General features: G+C 45.1%; 2 protein-coding genes across 15 annotated transcripts in view; one reads left to right on the top strand and one right to left on the bottom strand.

Moving 5' to 3' along the window:
- The window catches only part of FER1L5 (fer-1 like family member 5), a 64,528-nt gene extending 63,610 nt beyond the window's left edge, over positions 1–918 (top strand). For all 5 annotated transcript variants that reach the window (XR_010149325.1, XM_024354535.3, XM_063789573.1 and 2 more), the window contains 2 exons: positions 250–397; positions 503–918. Coding sequence is in view for 4 of the 5 variants with exons in the window: in XM_024354535.3 (XP_024210303.2) it covers positions 250–397; positions 503–727 (373 nt within the window). In the remaining variant the exon portion in view is untranslated. The remainder of the gene's footprint in view (positions 1–249; positions 398–502) is intronic.
- Positions 919–1,963: 1,045 nt separating this feature from the next.
- The window catches only part of LMAN2L (lectin, mannose binding 2 like), a 34,193-nt gene continuing 20,483 nt past the window's right edge, over positions 1,964–15,673 (bottom strand). For 6 of the 10 annotated variants that reach the window (XM_001150690.5, XM_063789577.1, XM_063789578.1 and 3 more), the window contains 4 exons: positions 7,903–8,064; positions 7,695–7,809; positions 3,753–3,872; positions 1,964–3,437 (listed from right to left, as the gene is read on the bottom strand). In XM_001150690.5, coding sequence (XP_001150690.2) covers positions 3,295–3,437; positions 3,753–3,872; positions 7,695–7,809; positions 7,903–8,064 — 540 coding nt within the window. In that variant the 3' untranslated portion in view covers positions 1,964–3,294. Of the gene's footprint in view, positions 3,438–3,645; positions 3,873–7,694; positions 7,810–7,902; positions 8,065–9,145; positions 9,179–15,673 lie in introns of all 10 variants that reach the window. The other 4 variants (XM_515742.7, XM_063789575.1, XM_063789576.1 and 1 more) reach the window with 2 other exon arrangements.

Genomic DNA, 15,673 nt, shown 5'->3' with positions numbered 1-15,673 from the left:
CCACCACGCCCGGCTAATTTTTGTATTTTTAGTAGAGACGCGGTTTCACCATGTTGGCCAGGCTGGTCTCAAACTCCTGACCTCAGGTGATCCACTCATCTCGGCCTCCCAAAATGCTGGGATTACAGGCGTGAGCCACTGCGCCTGGCCCAGTAGTTGCTTTTTTAAAAAAGAAAGCTCTTTGCATCAGATTACTTGACCTGAAGGTTCTCCCTGCCATTCTCTGACATCTCCCTGGCTCCTGGACAGACGCACCAACACCTCTTTCATGTGGCTGCGGTCACCAGTTCAAAACTTCTGCTATATTTTCTGGAAACGCTATCGCTTCAAACTCATAGCCTTTATGGTCATATCGATTATAGCACTTATGCTGTTTAACTTCATCTATTCAGCTCCGGTGAGTGGCAGCCATGGGGGCAAGGACAAAGGTGGTCTCGGGATGACTCTGGGGACAGCGTCTTCAGCTTGCCACCCCAGGCTAACTGTTGTCTGTTCTCTCTAGCACTATTTGGCCATGAGCTGGATCAAACCTCAACTTCAGCTGTATCCTCCCATTAAAATATTCAATATCATCAATTCACTAAACACCAGCAACGCCAGCTCTTCCATCCTTCCCACCCAGGATCCAAACCTAAAGCCTACAATAGACCATGAGTGGAAACTCCACCCAGGACCCACAAATCACCTGAGTGATATTTTCCCAGAACTTCCAGCCCCAGGAGACTAATTAGTCCATGCTGCCTGGCTTTCCTCCTGCTACCAACAGCCCTCCCCTTGGGCTGGCTACCAGTTCTTTGTTTCTATCTTCTAGAATATATGCAAGGTGCTAGGAATATTCTGGCTATTGTGTTCAGAAATCACTTTCAACAAGACGAGCAGAGCTGTAATTTTCCACTGAAATAAACAAGTTCTATAACAGAGAGCCATCTTGTAATTTGGGGGCGCTGAAGACAACATGAAAGGCTGAAGATGCCAGCCCTTCAGACAAGACTCACAGGGACAGGGAGTGATGTCATCTTTATATACCACCTCTAGTCCACAGGGTCTCTTCATGCTAAGAGGCTCGGAATCAGAGGGCAATGGAGGGAAAGGGTAATTGTGAGAAGTGGCCCTTATGGGTAAGCAGCAAGCCGAGGCACTGGCTCTCACCCACAGCATGCATGTACAGAACATCCCTACCACGGACCAGGCATCTCCCTCCTCTAGCACAGCTAGGATGACACTGCCCAGGACAACATTCCACCCATTCATGATGGGAAACATTTGTTTCTAGAACAAAAAGCAAGAACCAAAGCAGGGCATCCTATGCCAGGTCAGGTGGTTTTCTTGCACTATACATTTCTCTAAAGGACCCCAAGGCAGGTGGGGACTGCATTTCATGTCTTCCCTGCCCTCTTTAAAAAGCCTCAAGGTATTCATGAGCTGGAATCATACAAACCCTACAGGTTCCATCTCTCTCACTCTGCCCCTCCGCTCTGATGAGACCCCTTCCACCTGCACTGCTGCCTTGGCCATCTCAAGAGCCTACCTAGGTCCTCCCACGGGTCCATACAATCTCCCCTTCAACTCAAAAAAGACAAAACCACCATTTTCTTTTTCAGTTCTCCCTGCTCCAAGGCCAAGCTCTAGGTCAGTTTGTCCTCTGGCACCCTGGAGCCATTCTACTATTGTGGAGGGGAGGTGGGAGGAAGATGCCTCCACCTGAAGCCCACCTGCAGGAGAGCACTATAGCCTGTGCTGTTTAAGTGCATGGGAAGGAAAGAAAGCCTGAAGAGACAGAGACCTCTGCCTAGCCAAGGTGACCCCCTTTCCTTCTGAGCTGAGCTGAGGGCTTTTCCAACCCAGGAGAAGGCAAAACAACGGTTGATGGGCTTGAAGCTCAAAAAAAAGGCCTGCTCAGAATAAAGGCCTGAACTTTCCCCAAACCCACTCCTAGAAGAAAGAACACAGTCAGAAGCTCATGTTTGGTTCCATCGGTGATTTTAAGAATTTCATTTAGGCTACAGAGGTTCATAGGAGGACTCAGAGTTCCAGGCCCTCCAAGGAGACTCTGGCCTGTAACTGATTTAATCCCAGGGCAGTAAGGTGAGCAGCATGTAACCCCTTGTCAAATAAGGCAGTGGAATAAGGGTTGACACACAGAGGCCAGCACTCAGGCTGTGCTGCTCAATGACAGTGAACTCTTGCAGGCACAGATGATGAGGGTCTGTTGCTCTCAGACTTGGAACATGAGAACAGCAACTGTCTCTTGTCCATTAAGAAAAAAAAGCCAAATTTCTTCTCTGGGCAATATCCAAGCCCAGGGTATAAGAAGAAAGCTTCCTTACACTTTCAGCACTCAAAGTGGGATTCCAAAAATCGTAACTACAAAACATGCAGCTAAGCAGGCTCTAGCAAGTCCAGAAACATCTCCACATGGTCAGACCACATGACAAATGTTGCTTTTGGTTTGATCAAACCTGGAGCTGGTCAGTTGCACAGCTAATCCATGGCATCCATGATGTCTTCCAGGCTTCTCTTGATTTTTACACCAACCTTTAGCCAAACTTCACTGAGGGCCTGAAGAGACTTGATTGGGAAGGCCATGGACATGCCAATAGACCCAAGACCCATGCTAGGGAACAGTGATCCAAAGCAGAAAGCCCTCTCCCTAGGGCCACCTAATGAAGGCCAGTGAAACGTAGGTGTGTTCTGCAGCCCCAGGCCCCAACAGAGAGGCATCCAAATGCCTTTCCCAGCTCAGGTTGCACACAGAGAGGACAATGAATGGAGTGAAAGGAAGGTGAGGCAGGGAAGAAGTTTCCATCCTGGTTTCCAAAGAAAGCTCCTCAGGTAGGCAGAGGGTTGGGTAAAATGCAAAACCCAATGAATGGATGGTCAGAAAGCCTGTGGTGTTACCAGTTTTTAATTCTTTGTGGATTCAAAACTGAAGTAGAAGGGCCTTCTGAGTCAAACAACACGGCAGCCTGGGCTATGAAATTCTGTTCTGTGATTTTGGCATCACAACCACGTAAATTCTCTTCACACCCTCTGCTCCCACATGGAAGGACTGCAGGGAAAGGCACATCACAGCAGCATTGCCCTGGGGTGGGTGGCTTCCCAGACCAGAGTTAGATGTCCCCATGCACAACCATGGGAATGCGGGGTCCCTGCATTCAAAACTCCAGTGACAGAATATAGTCCCCAACCAGCTGCTAGAGACAAGAACACTCTCCAGGCTGCATGCTCAGGCCAGTGCCTGCTCCTTCCATACCTCATGGGTGACAGTCACAAAAGTGGTGGCAGCAGGAGGGCTCAGTAGAAGCGCTTTCGGCTCTGTTCCTGCCATTTGTTGTAGAGTATGATACCAATGACTAAGGCAAATACAGAAAACACCAGGGAGAAAAAGACGATGAGGAAGAGGGCCAGGCCACTCAGGGGCGGCAGTGGAGCTGTCACTGAGGAAGCAAGAGAGAAGCAAGTCAGAAAACAGGGAGCCCACCCAATAGGGAAGGATCAAACTATAGGCTGTCCGGCCCCCAGTTTCTGACACCTACTTCTGGGAAGCCAGAGCTTAGACCCCCTCTTTCCAACTGAGAAACAAAGCGGCCCTCCTGCTGCTCATCTGTAACTTGAAGGGGAAAGGCAGATGAAAGTGCTCCCTACCCTTCAGAGGAAGAACACAGAGCAGAGACCGCCCTGTGAGCTATGGGTACAGCACTGCAAGCTCCTTCCCAACTATGGGACCATTTCCCGCGGGCCCCTGTGCTCACTCTCAGGCAGCTTCATATTGTCCACTGAGGGCAAGAACACATCTCGATGGAGCTTTTCCTCTTCTGGGGTTCTCTCCACTGTCAGTTCAAACAACTTCAAGGAAATGACATCATGATTATCTGAAGAAAAATGGAAGAAGGATGACTTGTGCCACTTGAAAAAGAGGTATGTTTCTTGAAGTCAGTATCTTAGTTCAAGCCTCTGATCCACAGCTAACCGGCAGTGACCTTGAAAAAATAATTGAAACCTCTCCATTTTGCAACTAAAAATAAGGATGGGGAACAAGGCATATTCTATATCTTCTGTATTTAAGTTTTTATCAACAAGCATGCATTACCTGTATAGAAGATCGCTGACTTAAAATGGTTCGACTTACAATTTTCCAGCTTTATGATGGTGTGAAAGTAATCTGTGCTTAGCAGAAACCATACTTCAAAATTTGAGTTTTGATCTTTTCCCAGGCTAGCGATGTGTAGTACAACACTCTGTACTGAGGCTGGGCAGCAGCAGTGAGCTGTAGCTCCCAGTGAGCCACACAATCACAAGGGTAAACAACCAGTACTGCATCGTGTACTGTATTCCATACGTTACATCAGACATTCAACACTTTGTTACAGAATAGGCTTTGTGTTAGATGATTTTGCCCAACTGTAGGCTAATGTAAATGTTCTAAGCACATTTAAGGTAGACTAGGCTAAGCTATGATGTTCAGTAGGGTAGATGTATTGAATGCATTTTCAACTTACAATATCTACAACCTACAATGAGTTTACTGGGACATAACGCCATTGTATGTCAAGACGCATCTGTATAATTAAAAAATTTGGAGATAAAACCACAATTAAATCCCATATGTTAAACCTTCCAGCACAGTAAGAACAGACAAAGTAGGACTGCAGCTTCCCCGCTGGTGAAGACCACACACATGCACACACACACACGTACAACAGGAAAAGGTCTCGTGGCCGCTGTTTAATGGGCCGTGGGCAGGGCACAGCTATGGGCATGGGATACACTGCCCTTCTAGACTATGCCTGTTTCTCTGTGGCTTCTTGTACTTGTGACTCTTAATCTCCCTAATAATTACCAGAGAGAAGATCAAGCAATTAGGGACTAGATTTCTCTCTTTAAAGTATCATTATAAACTCCTACATTTAACCATATCTGATGTGTTGCAATGCACTGAAGTTAGACTTTTTTTTTTTTTTTTTTTTTTTGAGACAGAGTTTTGCTCTTGTTGCCCAGGCTGGAGTGCAATGGCACAATCTCTGCTCACTGCAACCTCTGCCTCCCAGGTTCAAGCAATTCCCCTGCCTCAGCCTCCCAAGTAGCTGGGATTACAGGCATGCACCACCACGCCCGGCTAATTTTTTGTATTTTTTTTTTTAGTAGAGACGGGGTTTCTCCATGTTGGTCAGGCTGGTCTCGAACTCCCAACCTCAGGTGATCCACCTGCCTTGGCCTCCCAAAGTGCTGGCATTACAGGCGTGAGCCACCGCGCCTGGCCTGAAGTTAGATTCTTATTGATGCTCAACTCACCTGTCTTTGTCAAGTAGGAGCCTATTCAGTTTGGCTCCTGCGTCTCTTTACATAAACCCAGAAGTTTTTTATAACTTCCTTGCTTTTCTGGGAAGTTCCAACTTACAGATTTCCTACCTCAAACCCTGCATCAGCCATTTCTCAAGGAAGCTGCAGTTCCTTTTAGTGGGAATTGGTATTTAGAGACCACAAATCTGAGTGCTAGGGGTGCTCATTGCTACTAGGTTGGTTACTGACTGGGGCCTGGATTTCTGGTCATTTATAAGGAGAGCATCCACAGCTGCTTGGACTGCTAGAATCTTTAGCAGATTCCCAGGTAGTGAAAAACTGGATTCATCTTCTGTTGGAAAAATATTAACTGTCAGAGCTCAGTTTAAACCATGGGACAGGATAAAAGGCCAGGGCAATGCTCCTCACGCAATGCAGGGCATTAAAGCCTGGAACAGCTGGGAAACATCCTAACTTTCTCAGCAGTTTTCAACAACCTACTATACAACAAGTAAGAGGATGGCAACAAGAAAGACCTCAAAAGAAAGAAACAACTTGCATTTAGGGATACCCTATGGGCAGAGAACACAGACTTACTAACTTGTGTATTCTCACTAAAGACCTAGGGCAAAAAACTTAGACTAAACAAAAAATTATTCTCCCCTGCCATTTCTGACAGTTGGGGACTTTCCATTAAAAAGTACTTCAGGAGGTTAACCCAGAAACCTGTAAGCTCAAAGGAAAATGTGTAGTCATATAATGAGATTATATAGCAAAGATCTCCAGCCTATGCCTCCTATCCCCCTGCCGAGGCTAAATTTTTCCCACAGGTCTGGCCTGCTCGGTACTTAGAACCTAATTGCCAAAACTAATCTCTCTACGTGACAGAAAGCAGATCAATGGTTGCCTGGAATCCAAGAAGGGGAGGAATACTGCAAAGGGGGATAATAAGGCTTTTGGCAGGTGATGGAAACATTCATATCTTAATTGTGATGGTGACTACAAAGGTGTAAATATTTGTCAAAACTCTTCAAACTGTATTCTTCTGTTGTATGGAAAGCACACCTCAGTAAAGTTGATTTTAAAAAAATCAGATGCCAGAGTTTTAAAGATCAGCAGATTGCATTTTAAAAATCCAGATTATCCAGGCTGGGCTCAGTGGCTCATGCCTGTAATCCCAGCACTTTCGGAGGCCAAGGCGGGCGGATCACAAGGTCGAGATGGAGACCATCCTGGCCAACATGGTGAAACCCCGTTTCTACTAAAAATACAAAAATTAGCTGGGCGTGGTGGCGCACCTGTAGTCCCAGCTACTTGGGAGGCTGAGGCAGGAGAATCGCTTGAATACAGGAGGTGGAGGTTGCAGTGAGCTGACATGGCGCCACTGCACCCCAGCCTGGCGACAGAGCGAGACTCCATATATATAAAAAAAAAAATCCAGAATTCCAGCTGCTCTTGAAAAACTGGAAGATTTAGCCTCACTGAGCTGACATTTCCTTTTAGCTACAATGGCTGGAGCTCACTAGCGGTCGGCTTTTTCAGATGGGTATCTGCCTTTCTATTTTGCCACAAGAAACTTCTATTCCAAACTAGCTTTATCCAGAACAAATTATATTAATCAAAAGAAACAGAAGTTCAGTTCCTTTTCTCTTCCCAAAAGATGTTATGATTGAGGTTCAAGCAAAGAGAGTAAGTGTATAAACGAGAAGCTACGAATCAGGCATAAGTAGAAAAAGAAACAAGAGGAGATGGAAAAGTAAAAGAACCAGGTGCTGTTAATGTCACATAAGTCAAGAAGGCAAGAGTTTCAGGGTAATGGGTTAAATGAGCTGAGGAGGACAAAGGGTGAGAACGAGAATAGAGTACTGAATATGGCAAGGAAACAGAATGACCTTTCATGAGAATGGTGTTAGTGTACTAGCAAGATAGAGCACAGGTCTGAGTCAGCATGTTAAGGAGGTGGACAGCTAGGAAACAAAAGCATCTGTACACACAACACATTCAAAAGTCTCAGCAAAAGGAGAGTCTGGGGTCAGAAGAGGGACGGCAAAGTCAAGGAAAAGCTTTGTTAAGGAAGGGGAACGGGGAACATTAGTGGTTGGAAGGAGAGGAGCCTGACAGCAGAAATTAGAAAGCAAGGAACTCACGATACAGGCTAGAAGAGCCAGCTTAATGAAGGGACAAACACTGCTTTCTATCAGCACCAACCATCTTCTAGTGACAACTGTACTAGGAAAGCCTGGCGTGGGTTTTTTAAGGAATGTGGATATAAGAATGCAGAAGGAGAAGCAGTCTTGAGGCACCTCCTTCCAGAGCACCGCTCCTCTGGCTCTCCCCTGTGAGAGGCCTCAATGAAGTGTGGGTATTGAGAAGAGGCCTCAGTCAGGGCAAACCAAGAGTGCGCGTGGCAGTACCTGAGAGATCCCCAGTGATGGAGGAGGTACCGAAGTAGTAGCCGCGGGGCAGGCGGACTCCGGGCACTTCAATGCAGTCCCTCCACTCATGCTTGCCATCAATATCCATCATTATCTAGAATAAAAAGAGAGATAAATCAGGGTCAGGCCATGGGAGCAAGAGCGACACAGCCCACACCACCATCTGGTCCAGGACAAGGACTCTCACCGTCAAATGCCTCTTGACGTAGCGAATCACCAGGAAGGTGTCGTAATGAAGATTGCGGACAATGGCTGTGCAGCCTCCCAGCTCTGTAGGCCGCCCATCCCGCTCATGATCATAGCTGAGGGAGCCGTTGTTCACCATGGCTGAGATGTAGGGGAATACCCGCTGGAAAGCAGAGAGGGGGAAGCAGACACTAAGGAAGAGCACATAGGAACGCCCGTACAAACAGCAACAGGAATTCAGCACATACAAGTTGAGCCCCTTACAGCAGAACAGGCAGCCACTCGACCTCATTGTCAGCAGCCCCTGAGAGCCCACATTCAGATGGTCTCTCAAGGGAAATGGGCCCAGGAAGCGACTACACTTGGTATTTGCCTTCAGTAATTCTCTTGGCTCCTGAACTGGGGTGGGCCTGAAGTGGTCCTCCTAAGACGCTGGAGTCTGACTTGAATGTCCCAAGGTCACCATTTGGCACTTATGTGCTGCCTAATACCAGGGGTTTCCTTTTCGTGTATATGTACCTATCTCCCCAACTGCCACATAAGCTTCTTGAAGAAAAAATTCATTCATCATGTCTTCATATGTCTAAACTTCAGCCCCATCTCCTCCCAACCATGGTTCTGCACACAACCGGTATTCTGAAAATACCTGTTTGAGCAGGGGAATCTTTCCATTCAGGATAGCTCTTTTCAATTCTAAAATTCTATAAGCATATAAAGCTAAATGGATTAGAACTCAGAACATGGAACGGGGTTGCTGGATGGGCTCAGCCAGCCACAATGACTGTCCTTAGTCAAAAGACTTTCCAGCCCACTTAAGCCTCCTCCACACGTAACTTCTCCGAATAATAATAAGAGGGCAAGGTTCTCCCTTAACAGGGAGAAAATCGCAAGTTTTCCCACAAGCCACTCATTTTCCCATCTATTTCAGGGGCCCTCTCTCCCCAGTAGAGTTGTAGGAGCAATTCTTCCTTAGAAATGGCGAACTAATCATTCCAGAACAAGCCCAATGCCAAGGCAGTGCAGAAAGGCAGGGTGGTGAGGTGGTGAAGGGGTAACATGAGGCATGCCACTCCTTTGGGGAGTATTTGTCCCTTTGTCCCACATGGTTAACATGCAAGGTGGAGATGCAGTCGAGACCAGAGACCGGGGACTCCTGAGACAACCACATGGACTTGAAACAGCAACAAATGTTGGATGGACACATGGGAATGAGGGATGCTCATGATGAGCCAAGAACTGAGTACCTGGACTCCTGGAGAATATCGCCTCTTCTGGGCCTGAGAGGGTCCAGCAGGTTATGATAAAAACAAGAGAGGGCACAGAAGACAGGAGACCAAGTCAGAAAGACACAGCTACAGAAGAGCTATGACCCAGCTGTGATGGATGAACAAACCAACTTAAATCCCCAAACAGAATTTTAGGGTCCCTGAAGGGCATCTGTGAAGTCTTTGCACCCTCAAGATGGTAGGCAAAACCATATGCACGGGTGCTTGTACATTTTTCTGAGGAGAGGGTCTGTTACTATATCAGATTCTTAAAGGGGTCCCCTAGGAAGACCGCTCTAACCCATAGAGGGTCCTGAAGCTTTTGGAAGGCACTTTATAAAACACATAGCAGTACGCTGTCCAGGCACGCCGCACTTATGTCTCTGGAAGTCAGTCTCAAGTTTGTCTGTACCCAGCCTACTGTATTTCTATAGCAAGGGGAAAGAGGAGACAACAGGGCTAAATTCTTCCAAATTCAAGACATCCTTTACTATCCAGGATCTCAGGAAACAGCTCCTGCCCAGAAGACAAAAATCTTGCCACTTGAGAGACTATGAAACTAACTCTAATCCAAAGGGATCACTTACCCTCTAACTGAGCCTTATGGTCATATATTCCCAAATAACTATTGTCATTCTAACCTACCACACATAGGCAAGGAAGAAGCTCCATGGAGGCATTGCAGAATGACAGATTTAGAAAATCATCAGGCGTGAGGGTATTAAGCTCTGCTCCAGCAAACAGCTGCAGTTCTAAGCCATTAGCGACAAGAGGTACCTACACAAGCTCAGCTCAGCTCTGCCCTGTGGGACAGGTAGGCGAGGGTACAGAACTCAAACCCTTCACTCCTTTAATACGGTGAACACCTACTACAAGCCAGGTACTGTTCCAGATGCTGAGGGTCCAAAGAGAAACAAGACAGACAGGAATGGAACTAAGATCAGAGTGGAAGAAACAAACAACAAAGAAGCAAATAAAATTATTTCAGATAGTGAAAAATGCTATAAGGAAAATAAAATAGGTAATACAAGGGACTGGCAAGGGAACCTCTCCCTGAGGAGGCAATATCTGAGCTGAGACTCAAGTAATTAGAGGGAGTCCACCAAAAGATCTGAGGGCACAAGAAGCATGAGGGCGGCACATTCAAGGAACTGGAAACAGATCAGTCAGAATCACAGCTTGTGAGAAGAGGCTGCCATGAGGCGAGGCAGCACCCACGGCACTGGGCTCCATGGGCCACAGCCAGGAGTCCGAGGCTGCAGTGCAGATCCCCTGCCGTCCTCCTCTTAACGCCACTGGCAGAATTCATACAGGACACAGAAAGGCATGACATCAATCCGTGGATGATTAAACTGGCATGAAGTTAATCTTCAACAACTACCATTTAGAACAAGGAAATGGTGAGCATGTTATCAAGCAGTTTACAGAAACTGGTATCTGAGAGAATGCTCATAATTTCAGTGACAATTAAGAAAAAGGGATTAAAAATGCCCTGTGGAGCTCTGATGAGCCCAAGGCTTCCTTCACTCATCACCTCTAGTAACCCTGATTAGAAGTTTAAGTTGCAACTTTAAAGAGATAGCAATCTCCTATGTTAGCTTGCTTAGAAAATAAACAAATAATAAAGAGACAGCAATCCTTAGCCTAAGGGTGCCTTACTCTTCCCAAGGCTGGTGTGGACCCAGTTCCAGGTAACAGCCAGAGGCATGCTGGACCTTGGGAGCACCTGAAGGAGCTTGTTAACTGCACGTATACATGGGTCCCTCAGTCAAAGAGTCTCATTCGTATGGCTAGAGTGGGGTGCAGGATTGTTTTTTGTTTGTTTTTTTGAGATGGAGTCTCGCTCTGTCACCCAGGCTGGAGTGCAGTGGCGAAATCTTGGCTCACTGCAACCTCCACCTCCTGGGTTCAAGCAATTCTCCTGCCTCAGCCTTATGAGTAGCTGGGATTACAGGCGCTCGCCACCATGCCCAGCTAATTTTTGTATTTTTAGTAGAGATGGGGTTTCACCATGTTGGTCAGGCTGGTCTCGAACTCCTGATCTCGTGATCTGCCCGCCTCGGCCTCCCAAAGTGCTGGGATTACAGGCGTGAGCCACCGCACCCAGCCAGGATTATGTATTTTTAAAAAGCACCACAGAAGGCTGTGATGTGCAGCCAAATTGAAGAAACGCTGCACCAGACAGGGAGCCCCACAGCTTTGCAACTACAGAGAATCTGTCTACTTCGGCAACACGAGTTGGCCTTCAACTTTTCACCTCACATTAGTGTAAGTCACTAAATGCCATCTTATTTTCTACGCCTAGTCAAGACTTCCTGGAAGTATTTCTTGGATAACCACTAATTTCACACAGGAGCAATTTTGTTTTTCCCCTAGAAAGCACTCTGTAAGTTAGAACCAAAGATTGAAGAATCACACTGGTTCAGGCAAGGTGGTAGTTTTATTCCTAATTTAAGAGTCACCAGAAAGGAGAAACTCTCACCTGTTTTATTGTCCAAAGGACTGTTGTTTAAAGGGTGGAGAAATGTTTTCAACTTTTTGTACTACAAGACTACTTTTAAAAAAGTGTTTTTTGAAGACCTCTACGGGATAACTGTATCTTCAGCATATTTCGATGGAAAAGACACCCCTTAGCTTGTGGATTTATGGATTCTAGGCTAAAATTTCAAATGGCCTCTGTAGTTAGGGAGACCTGAGTTCTAACTGCAGTTATGTCACTTACAGCTGTGTAACCCTTTGGTGGATTACATCACCTCTTCGAGATTCTATTTCCTCACTGTAAACAGAACAATACAAAGCTCACAGGGTTCATTATGAAGATGAAATGAGATATGCAAAGCATTTAGTACAATGTCTTGGTGTTCAGGAGGGAGTCAATAAACATTCAATCAGTGACTAGTGTATTTCTAGATACAAATATCGTTCACAGGTACTCATATATATATAAACACAAAGCCAAACATACATCTTCTAAAGCACGAATTCCCAGACCACTGGCTGTGATCAACCATTAATATTTCCAAAAATATTTTGGAGAGTATTAGATTTGGTTTCTTTTTATTGCCTACTAAAAATATTAAAATACAATAATGACAGAACAATCATCTATAATAAACATCATTTTACAAAGGGACACTTTAACACCAAAAGATGAGAGAGAACAATGTAATTTCATAATGAAACAACTGAATACATTTAGCACTTAAGAAAAAGAACTTCACTATTATGATTCTTGCACCAGTGAAAACTCTGTTACCAAACAACTGGAGTTCATACACTGGCATCTGGGAGCCACTCTTTTAGAGCAGTGTTTCCATCTCAAACCATACCATTGTCTCGTAAGCTGACCATTTGCTTCCGGGAACCCAGATGTGAAGAAGTGAAGGAGGGGAGAGGAAGAGAGAACAGAACTAAGATGTTTGCAAAATGTCCCTTAGGAATCCACTGAATGGTGTGAATAATAGCTGGTGTTTATTGAGCACTTAGTCTGTGCCAGGTACTGAACTCAGTAATGAGCCCCTCTGCATTTAATTCTCACAATCCTATGAGGCAGTATCAGTACTCCTCATTTCACAGGTAAAAAACTTGTCCAGGATAACACAGGCATTAAGTAGTGAAATCAGGATTTGAAACCAAGTATTCTGGCTCCACAGCCCTGACTCAATCACTGGGATACACTGCTTTCAATATCTCTCAATATGGAAAAATGTTTCATATGTATTATTTTTTTTAAATCAGGTCTAAACAGTATGTACTCTGAAGCACAAAGAGAACGCTGAGAATAGTTCCAGATTAAAGGAGAGTAACAACTGAATACAACACAGGATCTGGGACTTTCTTTCATTATAAAGGACATATTGGGACAATAGGTGAAATATGAATAAGGCCTGCAGATTAGATAATGGTATTGTTACAAATGTTAACTTCCTGATTTTGATCACTGTGCTGTGGCTACATAAAATAACTTTTTTTTTTAAACACACACACACACAAGTATTTAGGATTAAGGAGACATCATGAGAGCAATTTACTCTTAGTTCAGAAAAAAAGACACACAAGCACAAACACACACGCAAGACACATACACACAGACACACACACACAAAGAAAGAGGTTAAAGAAAAGGATGGCCAGGTGTGGTGGCTCACACCTATAATCCCAGCACTTTGGGAAATGAAGGTGGGAGGATTGCTTGACCCTAGGAGTTTGAGACCAACCTGGGCAACATGGCAAAACCCCATCTCTACAAAAAGATAGCTGGGCTTGGTGGCATGCACCTGTAGTCCCAGCTACTTGGGAGGCTGAGATGGGAGGCTCTATTGAGCCTGAGAAGTTGAGGCTACAGTGAGCTGTGATTGTGCCACTGCACTCCACCCTGGGTGACAAAACAAAACCCTGTGTCGGAAAAAAAAAAAAAAAAAAAGGACGGCCAGGCGCAGTAGCTCACACCTGTAACCCCAGCACTTTGTGAGGCCGAGGCAGGTGGATCACCTGAGGTCGGGAGTTCGAGACCAGCCTGACCAACATGGAGAAACCCCGTCCCTATTAAAAATACAAAATTAGACGGGCATGGTGTCATATGCCTGTAATCCCAGCTACTCAGGAGGCTGAGGCAGGAGAATCGCTTGAACCCAGGAGGCAGAGGCCACAGTGGGCCAAGATCGTGCCACTATACGCCAGTCTGGGCAACAAGAGCAAAACTCTGTCTCTTAAAAAAAAAAAAAAAAAAAAAAATAGGGACAAAGCAAATGTAGTAAAACATTAACATTTTCGGAAATCTGGGTGAAGAACATTCCAAAATTCTCGTTATATTTTTTCCCCCTAAAGGACCAACTTTTTTTTCTTTTGAGATGAAGTCTCACTCTTGTCCTCCAGGCTGGAGTGCAATGGCGCGATCTCGGCTCACTGCAACCCCCACCTCCTGGGTTCAAGCGGTTCTCCTGCCTCAGCCTCCCAACTAGCTGGGATTACAGGCACCTGCCACCAAGCCTGGCTAATTTTTGTATTTTTAGTACAGACAGGGTTTCACCATGTTGGCCAGGCTAGTCTCAAACTCCTGACCTCAGGTGATCCACCCGCCTTGGCTTCCCAAAGTGCTGGGATTACAGGCGTGAGCCACTGTGCGCGGCCGGTTGTATTCTTATAACTTAATCATAAGCACAAAATTATTATCAAATGAAGATTAATCTGAATCTAGTATTTACCATAGAATTTTTCTGTTTTTCTCAATTTTTCTATATATCTGCAATCTTTTAAACATTTAAAAAGGTTTTAAAAACAGTATTTACAACATGATACAATGTCTTTGTTTTTAAAGATGTTTGTACGCTTTTGTTTTTTCAGCATTTTCTAATTCTTCTGTAATGTATATAAAAATAATTAACAAAACAAATGCCTTCTACTAGATGCTACTAAATGTGAAGCATCTCCCACCACACCTCCATTTCATCCTCCCTGGGATCACTAGCGGAACACACTGTCACTTACACACGTAGACCTGTCACTTTTTCAAAGCTGTATAAGCTGCTGGTCCTACAATAATCTTCATCTAGCCCTTTATGCAGAAATCCAGACAAAGAGGAGACAATACCCATCCTATTTAAAGTGAAAAGAAGATCAGTGAGATTCGTTACACATTACTAGGCAGCCTGAGAAGGCCCTTGCTCTGTAAGCCCCTAGACTCCCACAAAGCTATGCTAGGGACTCTGTCCCCAGGACTCACAGCTTCTCAACTGGAGGACACAGAAAAGTGGCACTTCCAGGTCTGGAAACCTTCATATAATTGAATATCATCACGCTCTCTTAAGAAACTCACGGAATGATCTCAATCTCATTTATCTTAGTCCTCAAATCAAGTAATTTGAGGACTTCAATAAAGAGTACTCCAAAATCAGGAGACTAAATTTGAGGTGTGCCCCAAGCACTGACCTTTATAACCTACCCCCCCAGATTACAAGTACCAAGTTTCAGAATACAGCCCATTATGTATGTCTTAATTTCACTGCTGACCATCATTCTGATAGTATGTCAATACTTCTTGTTAATGAGAAGAGCCATCAATTCTATAGAACAGGAGATCTTCAGATCTCCTAAAATCATGTCAACTCTTCTGTGTACGTGCCTCTTTCTTGGGTCCAACACTTTAATCAGAGTCTCGAAAGGGTCAAAGCCCAAAGAAAAGAACTAACCCAGGAATAAGCATCCTCTGGAGCACTGGCCCTTGCTTTCTTCCTTTCTCCCTCTTTCACTGTCTCAGAAAAGAAACATGTTAAAATTCTCTCTGCCAACAGTAAAGAGACCACTTTGGGATCAGTGTCTTCATCAAGATAAAGACTTAAGGGGACTGAGTGTGGTGGCTCATGCCTGTAATCCTAGCACTTCGGGAGGCCAAGGGAGGAGGTCACTTGAGTCCAAGAGTTCAAGACCAGCCTTGAAAACATAGCAAGACCGTGTCTCTACAAAAAAAAAAAAAATTTTTTTTTCTTTTTTTGACACCGAGTCTCACTC

The sequence above is a fragment of the Pan troglodytes genome, chromosome 12 (genome assembly GCF_028858775.2).
Source record: "Pan troglodytes isolate AG18354 chromosome 12, NHGRI_mPanTro3-v2.0_pri, whole genome shotgun sequence".
Lineage (NCBI taxonomy): Eukaryota > Metazoa > Chordata > Mammalia > Primates > Hominidae > Pan > Pan troglodytes.
The sequence above is the reverse complement of the archived record's forward strand: the minus strand, read 5'-3'. Positions and strand labels throughout refer to the sequence as shown.